The sequence below is a fragment of the Hermetia illucens genome, chromosome 2, assembly GCF_905115235.1.
Source record: "Hermetia illucens chromosome 2, iHerIll2.2.curated.20191125, whole genome shotgun sequence".
Taxonomy (NCBI): domain Eukaryota; kingdom Metazoa; phylum Arthropoda; class Insecta; order Diptera; family Stratiomyidae; genus Hermetia; species Hermetia illucens.
The window spans coordinates 177,915,335-177,937,654 of record NC_051850.1 but is presented as its reverse complement, the minus strand read 5'-3'; the positions used below and the strand labels follow the sequence as shown (position 1 = coordinate 177,937,654).

General features: G+C 46.9%; 2 protein-coding genes across 2 annotated transcripts; one reads left to right on the top strand and one right to left on the bottom strand.

Annotated features, from left to right (window-relative positions):
• The first annotated feature begins 478 nt into the window (after positions 1 to 478).
• LOC119649405 lies at positions 479 to 15,322 on the top strand. The gene is made up of 3 exons (XM_038051540.1): positions 479 to 1,008; positions 8,659 to 8,857; positions 15,019 to 15,322. The coding sequence occupies exons 1-3, from the start codon at positions 625 to 627 to the stop codon at positions 15,273 to 15,275; spliced, it is 840 nt and encodes a 279-aa protein (XP_037907468.1). The 5' UTR covers positions 479 to 624; the 3' UTR covers positions 15,276 to 15,322.
• Positions 15,323 to 15,389: 67 nt separating this feature from the next.
• On the bottom strand, positions 15,390 to 21,479 carry LOC119649323. The gene is made up of 6 exons (XM_038051425.1): positions 21,086 to 21,479; positions 16,844 to 16,957; positions 16,648 to 16,786; positions 15,966 to 16,588; positions 15,748 to 15,906; positions 15,390 to 15,671 (listed from the first exon to the last, which is right to left on the bottom strand). Exons 1-6 carry the CDS (start codon positions 21,374 to 21,376, stop codon positions 15,420 to 15,422), a joined length of 1,578 nt encoding a protein of 525 aa, XP_037907353.1. The 5' UTR covers positions 21,377 to 21,479; the 3' UTR covers positions 15,390 to 15,419.
• Positions 21,480 to 22,320: the final 841 nt, after the last annotated feature.

Here is a 22,320-nt window from a genome sequence, read left to right as displayed (position 1 = left end):
CGAATGCCAGTGCCACAACTGAAGCAGACCCTCTTTTCACTGGAGCCTATACCACCTTCATTGGTCAATGCAATTTGTTGGTCACCAGCAATCAATGGTTTCGGAAAGCAGGCTACCAAAGCGGGTTCTCGAATTCGGGTTAATAATGCTACTTGATCTCACGTGGAAAATGTAATGCGTTGATTTAATAACACTTTTCACCAAAACAAAAGGAAATTCAACATCAAAGTTGTAATAGCTTTACCATTTTTAGGATATCAATTCCAACGACTAACAAGTCGGTAGGGCGGAAACTGGAAGCTTCAGATATGGAAGGTGTGCGAGACATTTCCACTTGTACATAGTTAAAAATTCAATTGTGCACTAACTGCATTGTCTAATTTGGGCATTATTAACTATTACTCGCCACTGTCACTTCATGTAAGTCCTAGGAATTCCCAGCGCCGACGACTAAATTTTAAACGCAGTTCGCTAATGCTTTTCATTGTCATTTGAATCAAAATTCAAAGTGATACTGTTTATCCTATATTTCTAATAATTATTGATAGCAAAATATTTCCATTCAAAAATGTTTCCATCCCGATAACTCCGCGCCAGTGCCGTATCTACAGTAAAACTCTTATCATGTTCAGAAGACTACTCAGCGTGAACCATTTCCGGTCCGTATCTCCTTCGTTCATTCGTGTCGCAGCGGTGGCGTTATCTTTTGGCAAATTATCCACCTATTCCCAGCTTGCCGAAATTTCCACTTCCATCGTTCAAAGTCGAGACCTAACCCTGTACATAAACCGAGGCAAGAAGGAAGCCCAGAGTGAAAAATCTCCATCAGATGGCCCACAAAGCAGCCAAGAGAATGACCACGAGAAGAAACAGGGAAGGATGGTGCCCAAGTTGATTTATATCCAACACCCGATGAGGTATCTGAAAAACAAACTGGATTTGCTGAAACTGAAGTTCTTTTGGGATTTTTCGTTCAAACAAAAGGACTTCTTTTATGGCGCGTCTAAGGTGAGTGTGTGTCTTTCATAAGGAAATTCAACGATTAGCACAAAAGCTTTATAAGAATTTCCGTGGAGCTTTTCCAATGCCAGAATTTGTACAGTGTAAATGAAAATTGTACGCATAAAACTGGGCTGGAATTATGTAGTTGTTGACGGCTGAGTCTGTGGGAGATCAAACGCGCTATCTTTACAAAATTGATTACACTTGGGTAACAGATTAATAAAGTTTATTTTATTTCACATGTGACTGTAACAGCGAGTTCTTACGTTACGATATGCCTTGAGCGTTTAACGGTTGTTTCAAAACGAAATGAAGCTTCTCCAAGTTTTAGTCTTAATCCATGACAGAATTAAATGAGAGAACAAAATCCATAAATTATAATTCACTTTATCTGAACATTTACGTTTTAGAAATAAAAACAAAAATTAAAACATATTTTAAACGTAAGCGAGGCTGACTTGGTAAGAATTCAGTTGTGTTCACCGCCGCGGTTGGAGACAGAAGAGACCGGCTTATTTCCATGCGGTCTTTTCTGTCCCAACCAACGGCACTTTCTCACCGTTAATCTTCCACTCGCGTGGCGAGTTCTAAAATGAGTGGAGAGTGGAGAGTTCCGCGCCATCTACCCGTCCGCACCCGCAACATTCGAAATAAATTTCAAATGCTGCCGATCCTGCCGCGCCACATCACTCCGCCCCCAGACGAAACCTAGGGGGGCTTCGGCGACCGATCCCGGAACTCCGTTCCCCGTTAATCCACAAAGCGGACACGACGCTGCTTCGGGGCGCACACGGGTTTCAGTCTGGGCAAAGAGACCGCCTTTTTGCGTCCGCCGATCTCGAGCTGGAAGAAATGTTCTCCCCTCTCGAGAACGCGGTACGGGCCCTTATATGGAGGCTGCAGCGGCTTCCGGACGGCATCCGTCCTGATCAGCACGCGCGTGCATGTGTCCAGTTCCTTGGGCGAACGAGCAGGTATGGGCGAGTGTCGAGTGGGTGGTGGCGCTTTGATGCGTCGGAGATTGTCCTTCAGCAGGCGCGCCAACCCCGACTCCGTGAGACCCGATCTCTTGTCGAAGACCGGATCGCTTGGGAGTCTTGGGTTCTCCTCGTAAACCAGCCCCGCGGGGCTGGCAGCAAATTCCTCTCGGCGGGTTGTACGTAGGCCGAGTAGGACGAGAGGCAAGACTAGAGTCCAGGACGGATCGTCGCGTGCCATAATGGCGGCTTTCAGCGTCCAGTGCCAACGTTCCAGCATCCCATTGGATTGCGGGTGGTATGCAGTAGTCCGCTGGCGTTTAAAACCGCCTAACTCCGAGAAAAGGGTGGATTCAAATTGCATTCCCTGGTCAGTGATGACCACTGCAGGGACGCCAAAGCGAGGTATCCACTCTCGGCAAAGGGCTTCGGCACAAGATTGCGCCGTAATGTCTTTCAGAGGTATTGCCTCAGGCCACCGCGTGAACCTGTCGATGATTGTGAGGCAATACTTGTAACCGTGCGAGTCTCGCAAAGGCCCTATTATGTCGAGGTGTATCGTGTGGAAACGCTTGGTAGTGCGGGGGAATGAGCCCACTTCTTTCCTTACATGCCTGGAGACTTTACACTTTTGGCATGCGATGCACTCTCTGGCCCAGGAATTGACATCCTTGTTCATGGAGGGCCAGAAGTATTTTCCGGTGACTAACCGGTTTGTTGTCCTGATGCCGGGATGCGCCAAGTCGTGAACTGCGTGGAACACTTCCTTGCGAAATGTGACCGGAATGTATGGCCGAGGTCCCTTCTCCGAGTCTTCGCAGCAGAGCTAGAGGTTTGAGCCGAAGATGGGCAACTCCCGAAATTTGTATTTGGGGTTGGATTTGAGGCTCTGAAGGGCTGCGTCATCCTCCTGCGCCTTGGCAATAGCCGAGAAATCGAGTGAGGCGGGGATGTTAACCTCGGAGACACGAGACAAAGCATCAGCAACTATGTTGTCCTTGCCGGACACGTGCTGGATGTCTGACGTAAACTGGCTTATGAAGCTCAGGTGTCGAAGCTGACGAGGGGACGCTTTGTCGGGCTTTTGTTTCAAAGCATACGTGAGAGGCTTATGGTCCGTGAACACTGTGAACGGCCTGCCTTCTAGGGAGAAACGGAAGTATTTAATGTTCAAGTACGCGGCGAGCAGTTCGCGATCGTAGGTACTGTAGTTCCGTTGAGCGGGATTGAACTGTTTCGAGAAGAAGCTCAACGGCTGCCAAACTTGGTCCACCTTTTGGTGAAGGGCAGCACCTACTGCGATGTCAGAGGCATCAACAAAAACGGCTAGGGGTGCATCTTGCTGAGGAAATGCCAAAAGTGCAGCATCAGCCAGTTGCTGTCGGGATTTATTGAACGCGCGGACAGCCTCTTCAGACCACACAATCTCTCGTGTGTCTTTTGTTTTGGGGCCAGACAAGTACGCGTTCAAAACGGACTGGTGATGGGCGGCCTGGGACAGGAAACGCCGGTAAAAGTTTAGCATGCCCAAGAACCTCTCAACTCCCTCACTGGCTTTGGACGCGGGAAGCTTGTGATTGCTTGCACGTTGTCTGGGTCGGGCTGTATTCCTTCAGAGGAAATGGAGTGGCCTAGGAATCTCACCTGTTGTTGAAGGAATTTGCATTTCTCAACGTTTAGGACTAAACCGGCCTCAAGGAGGCGTTGAAAAATGCACTCGAAATGGGCTAAGTGCTCAGACTCAGTGGAAGAAGCGACCAAAACATCATCCAAATATACGAAACAGAAATCGAAGTTTCGCAGGACTGAGTGAATGAACCTTTGAAAGGTTTGCGCCGCATTGCACAATCCGAAAGCCATTCGGGTGAACTCGAAGAGTCCAAAGGGTGTGCATATTGCCGTCTTTGGAATGTCTTCAGGAGCTACTGGGATTTGGTGGTATGCCTTGGCTAAGTCCAAGGTCGAAAAGATGCGGCAATTCGCGAGGTGATGCGCAAAGTCGTGGATGAGTGGAATCGGATATCGGTCAGGAACAGTCTGTGCGTTTCGCCTTCTGTAATCCCCACAGGGGCGCCATTCGCCATTTGGCTTAGGGACCATATGTAATGGGGAAGACCAACAGCTGTTTGAGGGCCTGCAGATACCCAGTTGAACAAGTTGTTCAAATTCTTTCCGCGCAATAGCCAGTTTCTGGGGTGGTAGAGGACACACCTTCGAGAAAATCGGGGAACCAGTAGTATTAATGTGGTGCTGCACATTGTGCTTCACTGGTTTCGAGAAACTACACTCGGTAGTAATCTGGCTGAACTTTTGGAGGAGTGTCCGAACACGAGAGTCGGTGATGTCTTCCAAAAGAACGGAAAGGTTATTGTCAGCGTGAGATACCATTTGGCCCGACGAATTAAGGTTGGTTGTGGGGTCTATAAGGGACTTATTTTGCAAGTCCACCAGCAATCCATAGTGACACAAGAAGTCTGCGCCTAATATGGGGAAGCTGACATCCGCTAGGATGAAACGCCACGAGTCCTACGCAAGCCAAGACTCACGTCCACTTGCCTGTATGTATTGATGCGGGAGGAATTTGCTGCCGCCAGTTTGAGGGGTTGTGGATAGAGTTTATGATGCCGGGGTACGGGAAGAACCGAAACCTCCGCACCCGTGTCGACGAGGTAGTTGCGCCTGCTGAGGGGGTCGAAAATAGTTAGGCGACGTAGCGCTGCGCTCTGGGTGGCCGTCGCCAAGACCCCCCGCGGACCTAGTTTTTTGCGGTAGGCGCGAATTTACAAGGTAGCGTACATCTTGTCGCTTTATCTCCGAATCTCAGATGGTACCAGCAAATACCTTTGTCCGCAGGCTGTCTTGACGACCTGCTACCCGAACGCCCTTTTCGTGTGGCAGACCGTGAGCGAGCTCGCGATCTGGCACTCGAACGCTGAGCGTCCAACGTCGCCCGCATCTCGGCCACGCTGGCTATTAAAGCAGCTATCTCGCGCCTTAAGTCGCTCACCTCATCCGACTGTAGTTGAACGGCCGCTATGGTTGGGCGAACGTACACCTCCTGCACCTGGTGGTCTAATTTTTCCGCCTCGCTTGCCGACAGGCGCCTGATCAACTCACTCTTGAGCTGCGTGTATGATGCCGACTTCACTACGTCGGACACCATAAGAATAGACTCTTCGTCCAGGCCGACCACCGCGTAGTTGAAGCGGGTCGCGTCCGATGTGATGCCGGACATTTGGAACTGCGCTTCCAAATGCGGGTCCGATGGGCCTGCCGCGTCTTTGCTGTCGAACGACATCTTGAGTAACCAAAAAGTAAGAGTTTGCAATGAAAACGCGGTTAGTTTGTAATGAAACGGCAGGCCGCACCCACAAACTTGACTTGGTAAGAATTCAGTTGTGTTCACCACCGCGGTTGGAGACAGAAGAGACCGACTTATTTCCATGCGGTCTTTTCTGTCCCAACCAACGGCACTTTCTCACCGCTAATCTTCCACTCCCGTGGCGAGTTCTAAAATGAGTGGAGAGTTCCGCGCCATCTACCTGTCCGCACCCGCAACATTCGAAATAAATTTCAAATGCTGCGGATCCTGCCGCGCCACAAGTGTCCGCCTCATTCGTAGGTTAGGTTGCGACTCGTCGTATCTTCCTTCTCTTGCCTTGAGCGTCTCTGACGGATAACTCCACAACTCCTATATCCCTCCCTCCGCAATGATGGCCGCTATCACGATGATTCTAAAAATCTCGACGCCACCGGCGAGAATGGGGGGGGGGGGCAGGTACACTCGCAAGATGGGAAGGGAACTGCTCCGTTGGACGCTGGATGGTGCGGGGTAGTGCGGATTCGTTTACAACCAGTTAGATTCGCTACCGACTTAAACAAGGCGGATTCAAACTGTGCACCCTAATCCATGATAACGATGCTTGGTACACCATAGCGTGATATCCAGGCTGAGTAGAATGTTTCGGCCACTGACTCCGCCGATTAGTCCTTCAAAGGGCAGACCTCGGACCAACGTGAAAACTAGTGAACGTGAACCTGCTGAAATCAGGAGCCGGACATCAGAAACGGTTGGATGACTTGGATGACGGTTTTCGTGTGATTTCCCAGTTTCGAGCACTAGCGCTGTGCACACCAGTGCGACCACTGCCGAATGTCGATATGCATCCTGGACAAAACGAATTAATTTGATATTCCCCGCAGGGTAGAACGAGGCCAGAGATATCTCCCCCACTCGAGATAAAGCGTTTGCAGTAGCGTCTGTGTGTCTCGCTATATACTTAATCTGCGTCGAAAACTGCGAGATGTAGCTGAAGTATATCGCGAGGAGCTCGTGGTCGTACGTACTGTAATTCCGTTCGGTCTTAGAATCTTCTGCTGAAAATATGGGAGCGGTAACCAACGGTCGCCCTGCTTCTGCTTGAGGACAGGTCCGACTGCCACATCAAACGCGTCGGTAACCAAGGCCAACGGTTTGTTTGGTTCTTAATAAACTAGTAATGTAGTGAAAACCATGCTTCCTCGGCACTCCTCGGATACTCAGATGGCGGAGTCAGTCCAATTGAACGCCACATTGTCGTCTTTCGCTGCAGACCCAGCATGTCATTGATCGGGGCTTGAAGATTCGCTGCATTAGGAATGAAACGGAGATAATAGTTCAACGCTCCGTGAAACCTTTGGAGCTCCTTGAACATGACCGGCCGGGAAAAGTGCCGGTGGCGCAATGGCGCGATTACCTGCTAGTCCTGCCAAGACGTCTTCGATGTGTTTTATGGGATATTGGTCGGGCTCGGTGATCACGTTAAGGCGACGGTAATTGACGCAGGACCGCCAGGAACCATCCTTTTTGGGAACAAGGTGCAGCGGGCTCCCGCACGGGCTGGTTGACGGTCGGCAGTGGCCCACCTTCAACAAATACTCCAATTCTAACTTTTCCCACTACTATTGGGCCGGTTGTTATGATGTGATTTTTCACCGATGGCCATGGGGTTGAAACCCTGGAACTAACGCAGGTCAATGCTGGAAATTGCCTGAGGAGTTGGTGGTATCGCATCGGTCCAGCGACTACTGACGCGCCACTAGCCACACGTAACCTCTTTGTCGACTCACCTGTTGACGGATTGACTATACGTTGATTTCAAATATCTATCACTACATGTGCTAATTTGGCGACCCGTTCGCGTACAACTCCTATGTCGACGGTTTCGGGTGGCAGACATTACGCTTACAGGAAACCACATAAATGTCGGCGCCGGTATTGATGAGGAACCAGGAGATCCATTGACGCGCCGCTCTTGACAGCGTTGGTACTAGTTTCCCGATCTCTTTGTCTTCGTAACCTATCTGCACGGCGACCTCCATCTGCGAGCACGACTTCCGAACCGCGCATGATAAAAGCAAACCCCATAGGGCGAGGGTGAACTGCGGTTTAAAGATGAGCGAGAACCCCAGCTGGTGTAGACTTTGCTAAATTCCGAGTGGAAAGCGGACAGCTTCTTCTGCATAGCATGCAACTATGAAGGTGGGTTGGGGAGCTCGACCGCGGATGCGTATGCCGAATCTCATGCTTCGAACACTCTATTTGCCATCTCGGCCAACCGCTAGAGGTCCTTGATTTTCGACGTGCTTGACATTTTTCGAACGTCTTCATGCCCTCGGACGATGAAGATTTCGCAGGCGTGACAGTGGGAAGCGGTGAGCGGCCGCACTCGAGGATCCACTCCGTCGCAGCGTTCAAGCTGCCGCCATTTAGGTCATCTAAACCAAAGCTTTGGTTCACACGAGGCGACGCGCAATTACGGACTCATTGAATTGCGAATGATTCGACTCAGTTCCACAAGGTTGTTTTCGAGCTCGACCCGGAGTATCCTGCCCAAGTTACGGATTTAATCGAAGCCCCTTCCGCCGCTAGAAAGTTTCAGGCACGGAAGAAACGCTTGGTAAGTGCTTTTGCCGTGTCGGAGGAGAAGGACCTGTAAGAGCTTCTGAATGGTTCGAACTCGGCGACAGGCATCCTTTGCAGCTTTTGGGCACATTGCGACTGAAAAGCGCCTCGAGATACTAACCATCAACGCTGGCGATCGACAACAGCGGGAGAGATGCTGCTGCGCCGAAAGGTGCCAGCAAAAACCACGCGTGGTTCAGCTCAGTCGCACGCGCCTAGCTTAAACTCTCGAGAACTCAGGATACTAACGTCCGGGGGTGACCAATTGTGGGAGATCAAACGCTACTTGTAGTATTGATTTTATCCTCACAAAATTGATTACACTTGGGTAACAGATTAATAACGTTTATTTTATTTCACATGTAAATGTAACAGCGAATTCTTACGCTACGAGATGGTTGAGCGTTCGCCTCTTCCATAGGTTAGGTTGCGACTCGTCGTATCTTCCTTCTGTTGCCTTGAGTACCTCTGGCAGATAACTCCGCAGCCCCTACAAGTCTACTCATATCCGACATCAAGTCACGATACAAATCCTGCTGCCACCTATGAAATTTGAACCGCGACTTTCCGTTCAACCGCCTTTTGGTAATGCATAAAATTGAATCGCACAATATTTCTGATCCACACAATTTATTATCTTTTCTATATGGTGAAAATCGTCTTATCCGACAAATTCTTATCTTATCCACTCAGTTTATGGAAAATTTATTGAATGATCTGTTTTGGTTTTTGTAGGCTGTAGTCGTCGTTTTGGATCTCATTCGAGAACAAAATGCAATAGATATTCACGAAGTAACCACAACTGGAGGTTTCAAGCAGATTGCTCGAGATATGATCTTATCTAGAGAAGATCCGCGTATGCAACTGATGAAATTTCGGATGAAGGATATTATGAAAGCAATACCTGTGAAGATTCATCTTATTAAAAGAGACGGTGAGTATTTGTCTGAGTTTCTCTAAGAAACCCCAACAATGCAAATGATGAATTTTCAAATGTCAACCATCATTGTATTGTCACTGGGAGTGATTTTCAAAAACAAAGTCCGCCTTAGGCTTGTGTGTTTGAGGTAGGGGAGAGGCAAAGCCTCTGAGCACTCAGACCTTAGTGGTCTATTGCACTCGATTCCCTCGTCTAACGAAATATCTCGGATTCGTTTATGTATCGCAGGATTTCCGTTAGTCGTTAGTCATCATGAACCGCGCAACAATCGATATCCGGTCTAGGCCTGCCTTAACAAGGAACTCTAGACATCCCGGTTTTGTGCCGAGGTCCACCAATTAGATGTCCCTAAAAGCTGTGTGGCGTCCTGACCTACGCCATCGCTCCATCTCAGGCAGGGTCTGCCTCGTCTTCTTTTTCTACCATAGATATTGCCCTTATAGACTTTCCGGGCTGGATCATCCTCATCAGAATTCATCGTCTTAGCTGTTATCGGTTGTGATTTTCGACCCTAGATAGGAGAAATTATCAACGGTCTGAAAGTTGTAGTCTCCTATCCTTATTCTTCTTCGTGTTTGACCAGTGCGGTTTGATGTTTTGGTTGGTTGGTTTTCAGTGCTGACATTGCCACCATATATTTTATCTTGCCCTCATTGATGTGCAGCCCAAGATCTCGCGCCAATCGCCGTCTGCTCAATCTGGATGAAGGCAGTTTGTACGTCTCGGGTCGTTCTTCCCGTGATGTCGATATCGTCAGCATAGGCCAGAAGTTGGGTGGACTTAAAGAGGATCGTACTCCCTGCATTTACCCCAGCATCACGGGTTACTTTCTCGAGGGCCAGGTTAAAGAGGACGCATGATAGGGCATCCCTTTGTCGTAGACGGTTGTTGATGTCGAATGGTCTTGAGAGTGATCCTGCTGGCTTTCATGGCCATGTACAGTTTTACCCTGGCTATGCTATCATAGGCGGCTTCAAAGTCGATGAAAAGATGGTACAACTGATGTGCATATTCCAACAGGTTTTGAATTGCTTGCCGGAGAGAGAAAATCTGATCTGTTGCTGATTTGCCTGGAGTGAAGCCAACACAAGGACTAATAGAGGTCAATATGAAGGCCCTTGAACAATACGCAATAGAATACAGTAAAAGAATATATACAACTTACATGAAAATGACAGCACCATAAGTGGAAACGAGAACGTGAACTAAAGATGGGCATCGATCTCCCCAACCCACAATACGAACAGATATGGTGGCAATCTGTGAATCTGTGGCACTGGAGGTGGATCCAAAGATAGATGCAGCGCAGGTAAACAAAACCGCTGGGATTCGATGACATACCCACAGAGCTATTGAAAGGCAAGAAGAAGTGCGTCAAAAAGGCAAACTACATACTTATCCAGCAAATATGGAAGGACAAGGAAATCCTAATAGAATGGTGTGACCTGCCTAATCCACAAAACAGCCGAAGAGATGGCATGTTACCATTACAAGGGCATCTTAATTCATTTTTGGTCCTGCAAAGCGTGGACCTTTACCCGGAAAAAAACACAGGAGGGTACTAAGACGGTTTCAAAGGTGGACGCTGAACAAAAGATCAGCTCTCCATAGTGAAACAACCATTTGAGAGATGTTAGCCATTCAATGTTGACGTCTAGCAAATATTCATTTACTTTAAACTAGCATACAGCTGTATCGACCGCAATGTATCGTACGAAGTGACTTCTTTGCAATAATACTTCGTCACCCAAAGCAACCATAGAAATTTTAGCTCGACAAGCAGCAATTTTGACTGATCCATTCTGAAGATTGCCCTATTTTTCTGCACCTGTGTGTAAAGATGTAGAGGAGTCAGTCTCGAAAAACCCCTTGGGATACTTATTGGGCATGACCTCAATGCCCCAGTGATACACACACAGGCCGGCCTATGAAGTTGTTGTAATCCTCTGATAGTTATGCAGAGTTTGATTGTGTCTACTCAGATTATCTCCATTTTTCTCTGCTATGGACTAAGAAATCACTAAAGCCCTTGTAGCTTTTATACATATGTTCTCGACGTTCCTTTTCCCGAGTAGCTAATTTATGCACCGTGCAGACCAATGGGGCTTAAGTGGTCAAACTTGCGCAACGTAGTGAATGGTTCTATGGCGGTCTTGGCTAGATTGATAGGCAGCCCCACCCCAGGAGTTCGTCAACTACTGTGCTGTATATTAACGATAATAGCATCCTAGTTTGGGATAATCTTGGGTTGTCTTCATGATAACAGAATTGGTACTTCTTGGTACTTCCACTTGGATTTACTTCCCTTGCGGATTGAGGCATTGAAATGCAGATCACTTTTGTTGGTCTTCATGGCCTCGATATGTATTCGACGGTACCCTTTGCCTCCATTTGGAGTGGCTCTAAAAAGGTATCCTCCACCACAATTATGTGTATACCTATTTTGCTGCTGTCAGTTATTGGAGTGTGAGACAGAATATCACGGCCCTCCACCATGGTGCAGCACTCCGGAAAATGAGTTTTGCTCTGCCCTCTAAATTCTTTATAAATGTCTTGTCTTCCTTTAACAGGCAGGCAGATGTGATTGTTTTGTCCCTGGCTACGTCCTTGCACAGGGTGAATGCCCGTCTGGTTTGCTCAACCCCTTGCCAGAGTCCCTTCAACTTATTTCGGTTTACTCTTCTGTTGACATTGCCGTACGTTGTGCGATTTTGTACGATGACCAGTCTTTTTTGTACCTTGATCAATCTCCGGTTTGTTTCGTCGGACTGAAGGGTTTTCGTACCTCCATTCGCATTTTGGCTAGATTTCTGTTCTACCGGGTTCGTTAATCAATGGAGTGATTGTCTTAAATGAACAGTTGGTCTTATATGCGACAATGATGAGTCTGTTGCGGTTTTCCACCATTGTCCCTAGGTCTAGTTCGTCTCTGATATCGTCACCCACCTCTAGGTGAAGCATACTGTTGCTCAGATGCCTCACATAGGAATTTCAATGTGTTCTTTTGAGATTTGAAACTATTCTCTCTCCCGATTTACTTGAGCCCGTTGGCATCGTAACTGAGGAGAAGTAGCAGCACCTACTCTTGCAGTATTACCCAGTAAGATCCGAGTGTCGCCTTTTTGAAAGTGGCAAAACGTCACTCTAACTAACGAGTTCTCCCATCAGCTTCCACTGGAACTCGGGCAGTCACGTGATCTCAAGTCAGAAACTCTGAAAGACCGTTCAGCTCTCTTCCTTCAAAAGGCAGCAGATTCACTTTCCTGCTCGATCTTACCTTTTTGACCTACATAACATTCTTGGTTTCTTCGAGGATCTTGGCAAGCTTTCGACCTGATCTATATTCCGAAATATTTTTCTACATTTCTCCTTATGCGCATGCACCGAGATATAGTAAAGAGTCTGTAGTTGATGCGGCACTCGTGGTTTTCGATCACTTTCTGGGATCGGTCATCAACACTTTGCCTGCAGCCTGTTGCGACCCTTATTTTGGGCGTTCACGAGGATCGGAAGTTCCTCCGTCGACGCCGCAGCGGTTTTATGAAGATACTGCTAGTGTATTATCCTCAACAATTTAAGGACTATTATTCAGTCAGATAGCGCAAATAGCATTTAGTTTCTGCACCGTTCAAGCGCGTTATCTTTTAGGAGCTTGTATTTAACAACATTCAATACACAATTTCAAAAAAGTACTCCTATTATAATTCAGGGATATTAGAAATTATACTGATTTCCGTCCGTAACTATTTTCTTTCTGCACAAAACTCGTTCTTTTCACAATGACTGCCAACTATCTTCATCACTCTTTTTTCTTATTATTATTTTTTTATCTGACGTTTCTCGCCACCTACTCTGTTCCTCACTCTTGTAGCGAGGTCTGAAGTGAGTGTAGCGCCGGTGGCGTCATCTGTACGCTGGTATTCGCGACATTCGAAATAAATTTCGAATGCCGCGAATCCTGCCGCGCCACATCACTCCGCCCCCAGATGAAATCGAGGGGTTTCAGCGACCGAATCTAGAACTGTGTTCCCCATCAGTCCTTGAAGCGAACGCACCGTTGTTTGGGATGCACAAGGGCTTCAGCCTGGACAGGGAGACCGCCTTTTTGTGTCCACCGATCTTGAGCTGGAAGAAATGTTCTCCCCGCTCGAGAACGCTGTACGGGCCTTCGTAAGGAGGCTGCAGCGGCTTCCGGACGGCATCCGTCCTGACCAGGACGTGCGTACACGGGTCCAATTCCTTGGGAGCACAGACAGGTGCGGACGAGTTTTGGGTGGGAGGAGTGGTCTTGATGCGTCGGAGATTGTCTCTCAGCAGACGCACCAACCCCGACTCTGTGAGACCCGGTCTCTTGTCGAAGACCCGATCACTTGGAAGTCTCGGGTTCTCCCCGTATACCAGCTCCGCGGGGCTGGCAGCAAATTCCTCTCGGGGGTTGTACGTAGGCCGAGTAAGACGAGAGGCAAGACTTGGGTCCAGGACGGATCGTCGCGTGCCATAATGGCGGCTTTCAGCGTCCGGTGCCAATGTTCTAGCATCCCATTGGATTGCGGGTGGTATGCAGTAGTCCGCTGGCGTTTAAACCCTAGGAGTTTGCCTAACTCCGAAAAAAGGGTGGACTCAAATTGCATTCCCTGGTCAGTAATAACTACTGCAGGGACGCCAAAGTGAGGTATCCACTCTTGACAGACGGCTTCGGCACAAGATTGCGCCGTAATGTCTTTCAGAGGTATTGCCTTAGACCACCGCGTAAACCTGTCGATGATTGTGAGACAATACCTATAATCGTGCGAGTCTCACAAAGGCCCTACTATGTCGAGGTGTATTGTGTGGAACCGCTTGTTAGTGCGGAGGAATGAGCCCACTTCTTTCCTTACATGCTTGGAGACTTTACACTTCTGGCATGCGATGCACTCTCTGGCCCAGGAATTGACGTCCTTATTCATAGAGGGCCAGAAGTATTTCTCGGTGACTAGCCGATTTGTTGTCCTAATACCTGGATGCGCTAAGTCGTGAACTACCTGGAACACTTCCTTGCGAAAGGTGGCCGGAATGTATGGCCGCGGTCCCTTTTCCGAGTCTTCGCAGCAGAGAGAGAGGTTTGAGCCGAAGATGGGCAACTCCCGAAATTTGTATTTGGGGTTGGATTTGAGGCTCTGAAGTGCTGCGTCATCCTCCTGACGTAAACTGGCTTATAAAGTACTCCTATTATAATTCAGGGATATTAGAAATTATACTGATTTCCGTCCGTAACTATTTTCTTTCTGCACAAAACTCGTTCTTTTCACAATGACTGCCAACTATCTTCTTCACTCTTTTTTCTTATTATTATTTTTTTATCCGACGTTTCTCGCCATCTACTCTGTTCCTCACTCTTGTAACGAGGTCTGAACTGAGTGGAGCGCTGGTAGCGTCATCTATCCGCTGGTATTCGAGGCATTCGAAATAAATTTCGAATGCCGCGAATCCTGCCGCGCCACAATCTTTCAGGTGTCTGATAGCATGTCCCTGATCCGGGACCTCAGTTATTCGATGTTAAGCTTGGCTCTTCTGCCTGACTTCCTCGCTTCTCCTCACGGCGTATCATCAGCCGGCTACCAATATTACGAGCCTATGCAATATGTGTGGTTCACATAGTACCCTGGAATGCGAAGGTGTTTTCCGACTCCGTAGTTTAGAATCGTTGCCTTCTGTTAATAGTTGCGCCACATCGTACAGAGTGTGGCTAACAGCGCGTGCTAATAGCCTTGGTAGATGGCAGGCTTGGCACCTGAAAAACCATGTAACAACACCCCAGAACATAAGTTTCAGCTCCGAGGAGAGGGGGGTAGAAAGGTGGAAATTTTCTGCGGGGTCGGAGTTTTTTCGAAAGCCCAGAATGGAGATTTCGATGGAAAAAAGGAGTGAAAGATAGGTCCGCGTAGCTTTTATGCCAGGCCGCATGACACCCCGGACCGGTATTTTCTCTCTGCGGCCCTGGTTCATCCCCATCAGTCTATTCAACCGTTCATTGTTTGTCTCAAAAGGGCGTGTACGAGGCGCATGAAATATAAAGGAGAACATGGTTTGTAAATAGTGGTTTTTTCAATTTATCTCCTCGGCCTTCCTTCAAGACCACTATTTAATTTTCTTTATTTTCCTTTCCCTACTTACAGACAAGAAGCACTGCCTAATTGACGTTTTCTTCGTTGCAATGCGAAACATTAAAGATTTTAGGACACCTGACGAAGTGCGTGAGATTATCGAAAACGTCCGAAAATTCGACACAACACGTTCAACTGAGAAACAAAATCAGCCTAACAGGATCATATTTGCTGAAATTTACACACGATTCTACCGAGAGTACACAGAAGGTGTGCCCCCAGAATGGTCCATTGCCTTTTATAAGATAACCAGTTTTGATGTACTGTAGAAATTCAGTTTTAAAGTTCATCCAAAACGGTGTAAAGTTTGGCAGACCATGAGTGACCATTTCAGGAATAAAGTAATTTTAGCAAAGATTTAATGTTTTAATTAAATAGGTTGTTTGAGGGATCTTAGTTTGTTACAAGATATTTTAAGGTTTTTTCAGTTGCGGCATTTGAGAAGCTTCCTGGATGGGGATGGTAGACGTTGGATATGGTGAGATCTGAAGCGAGCACATGACTCGGTTGTAAGATTGCGCTTCTCCGTAGGATTTGATGATTTCTCGGAAATTCTCATTTTGCTTTTCGAGAGCTTGCTTTTCCTCTTGTAAGCAAAGGACATGGATCTCAGCCTGTCCCACCCGGTTCCAGAATAATTGCATTTGGCGAACTTGATCGGTGACCTTAAAAACATATTTGACAAGTTAGTAAAATTAGCCCCCGTCTAGCCACTGGTTTGGAAAAAAAGGGTTTCACAACCTGGTCCTGCACGTCCTCGTTTTGCTTTCCAGCATCCAGTCGGAGGTTTTCCGCCTCTTCTGTCCATGGAGTCACCTTTTCCTTTTCGGTCTGTAACTTTCGACAGCATGTGGCAAGCCCCAGGATAAGCTCTCCGTACTTCACATACTTCTTCAGATTCTAATCAAAAAATTATTCAAACTAAAAGGATACACCAAATTCTACAATGTGAGCGTTACCTTCATTGATCGATCGCTTTCATAGGCCAAACCCTTAATATGATTATCATGTGATTTCGTACTTTGTTTATGACTCTGCTTCAGTCGCCAGTATTGCTCCACAAAGTAGGATCGTTCTCCGCGCAACCTGACCACTTCTGCCTTTGATTCCGATTCGGAAGAAAGCAGTTCATTCTGATAGCTGGAAAGGGTTGATAGTAAACGTTTTGATGACTCCCGGAATGTCTGCATATCCTTTGAAGCTTGCTCCTGTCTCTCAACGCATTGGTTATAGAGCTGTTCTCGTTTAGGATTCAGTGCATCCATTTGAAGGTCGGACACGATTTTTTCTATATGCGAGTGCAATTGCTCCATTTTACGTACCGTTGCATCGCGGTACTGTAGCCGCTTGGCTACATGCGTATCCACTAACTCATTGACATCGATGGTATACCGATGTTCCATTTTAGTCAGCAAATTCTTCGTTATGAGGTTTGTGGCATGCAGCACATTCTCGTAGTACTTTTTACGAGCTGCATGGATCTCGTTCTTTTCCTCTAGATCCTCTTGAAACTCAGCTACCAGGTCCGCGGCATCTTGATCATAAGCATTCTTCGTCATCTCAACAAGGACTTTGAAGAGTCCTAAAAAGAATATACCATAATGAAGTTTATTTCCCCCACCACTTTCAATATTCATTTACTTATGAGATAATCAATGATATCGCAGTGCTTTGAGAAGTTTCGACGGTATTGCTCCTCCGCAATATCGAGCTCAGTTAAAAGGATTTGGATTTTATATTGCTTGTTGTCCAGACTTCTATTAAGACTCTGCCACAGTTCCTAAGAAACCAAAGCGGGGTTGATTTTTTATAACACAATTTCAACTTTCGGAATTACCGTCATATCGTCCCGCAACTCCTTCAGTTTTATCGCTGCACACATAGCTTCCCAATCAGCTGCTGCCCTCTTGTAAGTAATTTCGGTGTATTTGAGCTCACGCTCTAAAAAGTTCTGCAATTTTCAGTTTGGGACCGAGTTATAATCAAATTTATTCTTCCAAATTAACTGAGGCATTATTGCCGTGAAACAATCAACAGCAGGGACGTCCGGGAGTTAGGTCGGGACCAGCCTGGAAACCACTGGCGTCGAACTGGACATGGCGAGTACTAGCTACTGTTCTCCTCCCTTGAAACCATCGGCAGTGGGTGTCTCCCAAAGATGAAAGCCAGACAAGAATGTTAGCTGCCCGTAGCCATAGAAGAAGCAGAGATCCGCTGGAGTCCTGTTCGCGAGCCAGTCCCGGAACGCCAACCATATGTTCGGTAAGATTGCGAAGAGTATGGAGACTGGGATTTTTGGAGCCGAAAAAAAGCTGGCAAAATACCAGACAATTGTAGAGAAATGCAACAACAACTGTCTAGGAAATCAGCAGAAAATGAAACTTACCACCTTCCATCAGGCGTTCCATCTCAGGTCTGAGGTCAAACAGCACAACAAGAGAAGAAGAGTACACAACCGCTTAAATGGCAAACAATTCCTCCACAGCAACTATTGGGCAACGAGGGACACACTGCGAAACCCTTCTTCGATTTGGCTAGGATTCACTTATAGGTGGCGCTTGTAGATGACCAGCATTAGGACCAGGTTATCAAAGATCTCCTGGACAGCAAGGGGGAAAAGGGGATGCATTCCGTGCTTTGGTTCCTCCCAGGTGGTTCATTCTCCAGAGACTTCCTTGGTTCGTTTGTCGCTCAGATCAGCGACACCTGAGAGGACGTAAAGCCCAACTTAATCCCGTATAAGGAAATTCCTAGGAGACCAATGATTTACATCTGGTTTTCGAAGGTCCTCATAGATAAATCTGGTTACCGAAAGTCCGCATAGATAAGGCCAAATTCGCCAATTCTAGCGTCTCCTAAGTTCCAGTATCCCCATGGATGACAGGTTATTAAAGAAGAGGAACCCAAGGTGAATGAACAAATTTTTCTACTTCGCATCAGTGGAGAATGCCTGCACACACTCTTAACTGCGGACTGCAAAGGACGGGTGATGGAACCTGCCCCCCCCCCTGTGTGTCGGCCTGACTTCCACTAAGCTAACCATGCTCGAACTGGAGCAGGCGGGAAAGGATAACATGTATATCCCCTGGGCTTAAATGGCTCACGACAGATCCACTCCACCAGAAAATCTACAACACCTGCCTTCCATTCTCGCAGCGAAGAGGGCCGAAGCATTAAGTGGGAGTGACTCCAATGCAAGGCAGATGCTTTAAGATAGTTCGGAATCAATGGAAAAAGTTAGTCACTTTTTAACTTCATTATTAGTATAAACTTATCAGTACTTAACAGGGGCACTACATCAACTGGGTTCCCCTCCTCTCTCCATTAACCTGTGAACAAGCACTCAACAACTACTATACCATTTTATCTGATTTTTTCCTCCTCTCCTAAGTGCTTACGCTCTTACCCTGCAAGGAAGAAGTTCATGTCTAATAGAACCTACGCTGACTTAGTTTTTTCTTTCAAAACTCTGTGTTCCTCGGTAAAATCCGTACTACGTAAATCCAGAAACGAATATTTGACCAGTATTGAAGGCTGACTAAGGCGCGGCAACCTCAAATCTTTCTGGATCTATATTCTCAACTCTTGCTGTCGTGCCCAGCTATCGCCTCCGTCCATTAAATTCTCTAGCTTCTCAGCTAGCTCCTCCCAACTATCTTGTGATTTACGTGGTTTACTCTGCCGCTACTTTTCCTTAGCCTATGCTCCCCTCCTTCCTCCTCTTCCCTCCCGCTAGTGGATGTATTCTGCCCCGCATCGCCAACTATTCCCTTTCTTACCCCTCATTGGCGAACTTTATGCCAATACCGGTCCTGGTTACGATGGTCTTCCAAACCCCTTTTTGCTTACAACTGGTCAGTCCATCTCCCTTCCCCTGTCTCATATTTTCAACAAAAGCATCGAAGAGAATAATTTTTCCGGCTTGTGGAAAGAGGTCTTCATCATCCCCCGGCTGGCTTTGGGGGAAAAATACAATAAGATGAAGCTTAATAGGATTCAAAGAACCGTGTGTGCAGGTGCTCTCAATGTACTCGTGCATCTCCTCCCCTAGACCTCCACATTAAATACGTTGCAGCGTGCAGTGCTGTCAGACTATGTGCCTACGGCCACAGAAACATCCTAGACAAAGTACCTCGGGAAATCTAGGTATTTCCCACGGACTATGCCACACGCAAGCTAAACTTCAAGAGAAATTTTGCTGTGGACTTTTCAACCAGGGGAAAGTGAAAGACCGGCGGCGTGTTGCAGGGTTATGACTCAGTATTCTTTACGGATGGATAAAAGATGGCCTGTGGAGCCGGCGCGGAAGTTTTCTGGAATATAGACAGTGTATCTACGTCGTATGGTCTTCCAGGTTTTGTCAGTGTATTCCAAGCGGAAGTACTGGCAATATTTGAAGTCTGTCGATGGCTGGAGCGAGATTCGAGCCTCAAGCGTAACATAGCCATTCTGACCGATAATTAAGCGGGCATCAAGGCCTTGTACTCAGCGACGACATATTCCAGGCTAGTGGGGTAGTGCAGAGACGCGCTGAACCTTTTGGGTGGCAGGTTGAGGGTCTCCCTCCTCTGAGTTCCTGGACATAGGAACATAGAGGGCAATGGCCGGGCTGACAGATTGGCCAGGCAAGACTCTGCTCTTGGCAACTCTTCGGTGAATATAGTCGATGTTTCACTGGCGGCTATCAGAGGCGGAGACTCCTTGCAATACCTAGCAGCTGCAGGAAGGCAAAGGCTTCCGAGTTGCGCCAAGTCCAGCAGAATTTGGCCCGCTTATAACATCGCCCGATCATGAGAGCTCCTATGCTAGACGCGTGCAAATGCATGCAAAGATTACGGCGGTCTGCACGGGGCACTGGCCCATAGGGGACCAAGCCGCCATGCTCGGTATACCCTACAATTCGCGGTGCCGATGCTGCAAAGAAGAAAGGGAAATCCTGATGCATATCTCTAGCTGGAGTCAGGCTACGGACACTGGGCAAACCATTCTTTGGGGACCTTAGAGAGATTTCTGGCTGCAGGGTGAATCGCGAATGCTACGGGCAGGCTCTGAAGATTCGAGCCGGCTGGACTCAGCCTCCCTGCTCTCATAACAGCTGTCACGGTCTTACGATTTTGTGGCATCAAAACGGCGCACCACTGCGCTAATTGGGCTCCTTGGAGCGGTCACTGATACCTAGCTACCTACCTACTAATTTCCAGGTTGAATAAACGAATCTACAAATCCATCCACACATTTAGGACGCATTGAAAACCGGCTTACAAAGTGGAGAATCTCAAGTGTTGTCAAGTCACTTTTACGCAGAACCAACAGAACTGAGCTAAGGTATCAGTCATGGTATAATAATCTTTTAACAGAATGAGGCAAGGTATTTCAGTATTCAGTTGGATAGATATTTCAGGACTTGAGTACCTTGGGGATTACTACAGACAGCTCAATAGAGGATGCTTTGAATAATAGCAATGAACCACTTCATTTCCAAAAAAAAACAAATACCCTTAATAAAGCCACAGCTCATTCAAAAGCCCAAGCCTTCGCCCTCCATCTCTCCCATGTATTTGAACAGTACAATCCTGCGGACGATTGATCCACCTCTTAAGCCGTTACGGTGCCCATTTCCCCAACTCACTGAACAGCTAAACAAAATAACACAGAAAACTCCAGGTCCATGCCTTATAAATGCGAAAACGATGAAGGAGTTACCTATTATTCAGTAACCTCTATCGAAAGAAGGCCCGTCAAAAAATGCCTTCCATCCTTTTCTTCTAATCATGCAATTCGCGACCACTAATTTGGTTTCAGAAATACCCTACCCTGCCCTACTATAGAACAAGTCCATAAGATTGTTAAGTAATCCCTTTGAGGATATTGCATCGGTCTCTTCCTAGACAGATCCCAAGCATTCAAAAAGGTTTTGCTCAAAGGTCTAATTGCAAAAATCGGCACCCTTCTGTCAATGGAGTATTCCTCATAGTTTTCTTCAAAACCGGACGTCAGTGTCATTTACAACCCCTTTACCAGAGCTTATTAGAAGGCCCAACTAAATTATATGAATATCCCAATCCCAGAACTATCTCACCCGGAACTGTTGCTTTTTCTCTTCCAATTCTCTCTGCTGCTTCAGAATCTTCTTTTGTTTCTTCAATTCCTTGCGTTCTTCTTTGGTAAGTTTCTTCTTTTTCTTCTTACCTGTATCTGTTGTTGTCAACAAAGGCGTTAATTCTTGTGGTGACCCCGCAACTGGCGTAGCCATTGGCAAGGGGGTTATTGAAATGGGCGTGCCTACAGCTGGAGTTGTTTGGATTGGCATCTCTTGAGGTGATCTGAGTGGTTCTGAAATAGGCGCTATTGTGACTCTAGGAGCGGACATTTTGTGAAAAAGTTCGCAAGATCTACTAAAAGGAAACTGTCAATAGATAATATATGAAAATAGACAATGATTTGAGAAATTCCACTGAATGACAAAATTCAAAGCAAATTATCGGGTCTAGACTACTATAATTGGCAAATATTAATAGAAGTATGTCGGCCAAAGCATAGTATAGATCCCACGGTGAAAAGAGGATTAGTAACGCCTGTTAAATCTACACAAACAGCTTTACTATCAAACCCTATCCTCCTTCTACCTCTACGTTGTGATCACAGGGAGTTCTTTCTTCATGAAAAACTGCAGAAGGAGAAGGATGAAGGCAGGTCTCTCGCGCCTAAAAACGGAAGAAATTGTACCAACTAGTCTTCCAGGTTGGGTAGAACTTACAACCCTACATGGAAAATCGAAGTTAGAAAGCCACAGAAGGAGCCTCGGACAGGACGAATTTTACCCAGCAACGAAAACAGAACAACGGTTTGCTCATTTTCTCATGGAACGTGCGCTTGTTGTACAGACCGAATGCTGTCTCAATGTAACGCTAATGTAATAGCGTTGTAAGAGATGCCCTGGACAGGGACTGGTTTCCTGGAGAAGAGCCACTACATCATATATTGTATTATAATGCCAATCAAGTAAAACTCACTCTGCGTTTGCGGGGTAAATTTAGAAATATAAGCCTCATAAATGTTCACGTCCCGACAAAGGAGACTGCAGAGTCAGAGAAGAATACCTTCTACGAGGCAATTGAGCGGATCCTCGAAGCCTGGAAGTATGATAACCAAATTATACTTGGACATTTCAACAGTCAAGTAGGGACGGAATCCGTATTCAGGCGGGACATTGTCTCCCATAGCTTACATAGGGATACCAATGATAACGGAACTCAAAAAGTGCAGGGAACAACCGCAGCAAATGCGCAAGTTTTACCGACAAGTCAGCAAGAT

Bases quoted from the DNA above. Each gene is read 5' to 3' on its own strand.
- LOC119649323 (XM_038051425.1), bottom strand. From the start codon at position 21,376: ATGTCCGCTCCTAGAGTCACAATAGCGCCTATTTCAGAACCACTCAGA. The intron at 16,958-21,085 runs GTGAGATAGTTC...TGAAAATTGCAG, and splicing joins AGAAAAAGCAACAGTTCCGG to AACTTTTTAGAGCGTGAGCT. The intron at 15,907-15,965 runs GTAACGCTCACA...TTTTTTGATTAG, and splicing joins AAAGCGATCGATCAATGAAG to AATCTGAAGAAGTATGTGAA.
- LOC119649405 (XM_038051540.1), top strand. From the start codon at position 625: ATGTTCAGAAGACTACTCAGCGTGAACCATTTCCGGTCCGTATCTCCT. The intron at 1,009-8,658 runs GTGAGTGTGTGT...TGGTTTTTGTAG, and splicing joins TCTTTTATGGCGCGTCTAAG to GCTGTAGTCGTCGTTTTGGA. The intron at 8,858-15,018 runs GTGAGTATTTGT...CCCTACTTACAG, and splicing joins TCATCTTATTAAAAGAGACG to ACAAGAAGCACTGCCTAATT.